The sequence below is a fragment of the Sycon ciliatum genome, chromosome 6 (assembly GCF_964019385.1).
Source record: "Sycon ciliatum chromosome 6, ocSycCili1.1, whole genome shotgun sequence".
In the NCBI taxonomy this organism is placed as follows: Eukaryota; Metazoa; Porifera; class Calcarea; order Leucosolenida; family Sycettidae; genus Sycon; species Sycon ciliatum.
Genome location: NC_088648.1, coordinates 1,000,299 through 1,004,325, shown reverse-complemented (window position 1 = coordinate 1,004,325; position 4,027 = coordinate 1,000,299). Strand labels below are relative to the sequence as shown.

Here is a 4,027-nt window from a genome sequence, read left to right as displayed (position 1 = left end):
GATATAATCATTAGTGAAAGAAGAAGCGGCAAAATAACTGACTTTCTCTCCGGTGCACACCTGGAGGTTGAATAGCTCGTTATTATCAAAATCTCATCCTCATCAAAACAGAAATGCGCAGCCGCTTTTATGCAGCAGACGCCGTGCGCTTACATACGGAGATACACTAAATATACATCAGGCAAAGCTCCGTATTAGTTCCGTACTGCTTCCGTATTGGTCGGGCAGGGATACTACACAAGCAAAAGCTGGCCACGAAAACTGACAGGCTTCTGAGACATTCAACTCCCTGACAGCTAGCCATAACACAAACCCAGTGCGCAATCCAACCGCCTGCCAACTGTGAAGGCTCACGGTTAGGTAGGACGAAAGAGGGGACGGTGAGCACAGACAACATGTACGCAAACTAGGGTCCGGCGGATTCTGCCGGCAGAAAAATTGGCAGAATTCGGTACTTTTTCTGGTAAGTTTCATGCATGTTTGGTATGTGGATAAAGAAATGGAGCAGAATTCGAGGAATTGCCCGCCATAAGGTTTGTATGGTTCTGCCAATTTCAGTTCTTTTCGAGCAGAATCCGCCGGTCTCTAACACAAACTAACTCCCAGGGCTACATGTACACGACGCTGACCAGACCAGAGAATGACTTGACCGTGCAGTCTTAGTAAAATTATAATATGAAAAAGCAAAGCAATACACCACCCAATTGGGTGGATCAGGCAATATTGAAGACCGATAAGGAAGGGAATTCTACAAACCCCGGTTCCAGTACTCCTCGGTAGTGAGGGTAGAGATTAGAGATGTAGCGGAAGGAGGTGGCCATACCGGTATTTAATGAAGTTGGTTATGCCAAGAGTGCCGTGCCTATGTTTCGTAAAAGTGCACTGTGCCTACACAGAAGGGGCAACAACAAGAACGCCGGCAACGACGACGACGACGACGACGACAACATGAAAGACAAATGCCATATGGAGCATCTGAATCGGTGCTGGCATTCCGAGTAACGCACAGACTGGATTAGTGAGAAAGGGAGCAACCGAAAAGAAAAAAAGGTAAAACACGGGAAACATGTCCAGAGGTGTTTCGTGAAGTGCTTGGGTTAAGGTGGCAGACTACCCAAAAATTCGCTGAAAAATCGAATTTGTAAATTCATATTGAGTGCTACGTCAGTTGAAAGAGCATGAATAGCTGCAAATTCTCTGAAAATTGTGTCCCTATCTGACCAGCCGTTCAAGAGTTATGGCCGAAAATGTGCCATTGCAAGGAAAGATTTTTTTGTTGCATGCTGTCATTTGTTGGCAGCACTGTATTTGAATGTGAGCAGACCGTGCGCAACTTGTCGTATTATGGAAACACGCGAAAGTGTGCAGAATTTTGCCCCAAGTCCAAAAAAGTCCAAAAAATCACGTTAAAAAACCACGTATTGGGCTGCACGGCGGCGGGCGAAGCCCGCCGCCGTGCAGCAGGACTTTTGCCAGCACCCTCGTGACGTTGCAGATATGTGGCTTGATTATTGTAGTTGACGTTGATTTAGTGACTTTGGCAAGTTTGAGTCGTGTCAAGAAGTCAGGTAGGATTCAGTACTAGGCAGTAGTGAAACGTGAGTGGCAGTCTTTGCCGGTTTCTGAGGGTATCCTGGATTTGGTGTGCAGCGCTGTGGAAATGGCTTGCTGTGGAGGTCCCAGCACTGGATGTTGTATCAAAGGTACGACCTCGTAGCACGTGCTAAACCTAAAAAAATTCAAAAATTGACTTGGGTCTGTGGGAGTGTGTGAGAGAACGCCCACTCGTTCCGTTGTGACAGATTCCAGGGCCTCGTTGAGGGGCCCTACCCCATCACCCATGGCTGCTTCTGGACTTGTTCTAGGTTTGAGTCCCGCGCACGAACAGAATGAGCACGAAAATGTGAAAAAATTGTAAATGCATTTGTTTGGCTCCTGGGTGGCTCGCACACCGTGGCACTATGCCGGAAATTTGAGTTTTTCCGGTCTGGAAAGCCTGTCAGTGAGGCGCAAGAACTTGTAAATCATGTCCTGAGGGCCAGCATAGTGGCAGGAGTGTGTGGTCAAAATTTCACTCAAATCCATTGAGAAACACCAAAGTTACGGTCAATTGAATGCCATATGAAATTTATGGGTAGGCTGGCCCCTGAAAGGCTGAATTCAGTGCCGTGTACACAGTAGGCGTGGTGATCGTGATGAGAATGTAGAATGGAGCAGCGTGGAGATTGGGAATAGTGTATACGGATTATGTATGAGAGTAGGTTGATACATTTGTGGTTAGAGGCGGCGATGGTTGCATACACTCATATTATGTATGAGAGGAGGTTTAGATAGGGTAAAAGATGGTTATCGCTGGATACGCAGTAGATCTACGAGTAATTCTTTCTGCAATCAAGGGAAACGACAAATGAAAGGGCGGCGGTGTCCACACTCCATATCAACCCATGGTTGTCCATCGCCTCGCATAGCTGCGCAATCCTCTACTCCGCCATGGTTATTTGGCTCATCGTGACCCCATCGCGAGTATGTCAGCGCATTGCCTGCCTGATTTCTCCATCGTCCTTCATAAAGGAGATCTGATGCACCGATCCAAATATGCCCGTTGTAACGCTGCTGTTGAGCTAATCGACGAACCTCAGAGTGCTCCCTGGAGCTCTTAGGCACAGCCAGCACGCCGCCAAGCACTATGCATTTGGCTCTAGCTGCAAACCATGACACGTGGTCAGATAACAGCCAAATCCCCGCTGGAAACCTCCGCTGTCCATGCTCCGTAAGGACACGTGACTGCAAGCTCTGCAAACGGGTTAGAATGGCATTCTCATGCTTGGAAAAACGCGAATTGATTACTTCCTTTTGTCTGGCAAATTGTGAAAGAATGGCACTTGTTTGTTCGGCAAATCTTGAAAGAATGAGTTCTTGCTGCTTGGCAAAGCGTTCGTCCAACTCCCGACTTGTGAAAAGGTGATCCTGGCACGTCTTGCCCACGTAGCCTCTTGCGCAATCACAGATGTATTTTGCTAGCAAGCTACGGCACTTGCCTCCATGAGCACATGGGTTCTGTGGCCTGCAGTGATTTCTAGCTGCTTGACACTGCCCTCCAATGTAATTCTCTCGACATTGGCAGCGGTAGTATGGAGCAGTGGAAAGACGAACACACGTGCCTCCGTTATGGCATATCGGAGTGCTCCCACCAACAGCACACGCATCAGATTCACACTCTGTTCCTTTGAAACCAGCCTTACAGGCACATCCATACACACGGGGGTTACCGTTGCGCCTTGGTTGAAGTAGGCACTGGCCGTTTGCATGACAGTGTTCAAATGACGCACATGATTGAATTCGGCCGGAGAAACAGTTTGACAGCTTCAGCGCATCACCTGTTCTATTTACACCAAATGATGACAAAATGGATGGCGGAATAGCGGCGATGTGCTCAGCGGGAATATCTCGCTGTGCGAATCCCGCTTCGTATCTTGCAGCTCTTGCTCTGGTGATGCCGGCTTGATGCAAGTATGTAGCAACGCAAGATCCGTGTTGCCCCCTCGCCTTGACTGACACAAGCATGCTGCTCAACCCACAGAGCAGGTATATGGCGACGTACATCTGACTGAAGGGCGACATTATTCTAGAAAGATGGACGAAGATGACTTTCACTTGCTGCAAGCTACAAGCTCTCGCCTTGAAATAATCTAACTTTGAACTTTCAACGGTTATAATAATTATAATTATTATGTTCACTGTCTGCAAGCTAACGTTAGCCGTGCAAGAATCGGATTCACGGGCCAGACCGGGGCGGCAGTTCAGGCGAAAACAGATGTAGATCGTATCCGAGTACTAGTAGACAGGTCCCTGTGTTGCCACGATTCTTCAAAATGAATCAGTCACATATGCTGCTTATCATTGCTGAAGGGTAGCAATAACTGGCATGATACTGTATGTGTCAGTGCTTGTGAAATGGCAGATGTCTGCTGGCCTACCGACGCTGTCCGAAATCACCCCATTGTCACTACTAAGTCTTGTATTTTCG

The 4,027-nt window shown here is 47.8% G+C and overlaps 1 protein-coding gene across 1 annotated transcript; it reads right to left on the bottom strand.

The window, feature by feature from the left end:
• Positions 1 to 2,034: 2,034 nt before the first annotated feature.
• Positions 2,035 to 3,672, bottom strand: LOC135818784 (uncharacterized). Its single transcript, XM_065332031.1, has one exon. The coding sequence runs from the start codon at positions 3,619 to 3,621 to the stop codon at positions 2,392 to 2,394; it is 1,230 nt and encodes a 409-aa protein (XP_065188103.1). The 5' UTR covers positions 3,622 to 3,672; the 3' UTR covers positions 2,035 to 2,391.
• Between the last annotated feature and the right edge of the window lie 355 nt (positions 3,673 to 4,027).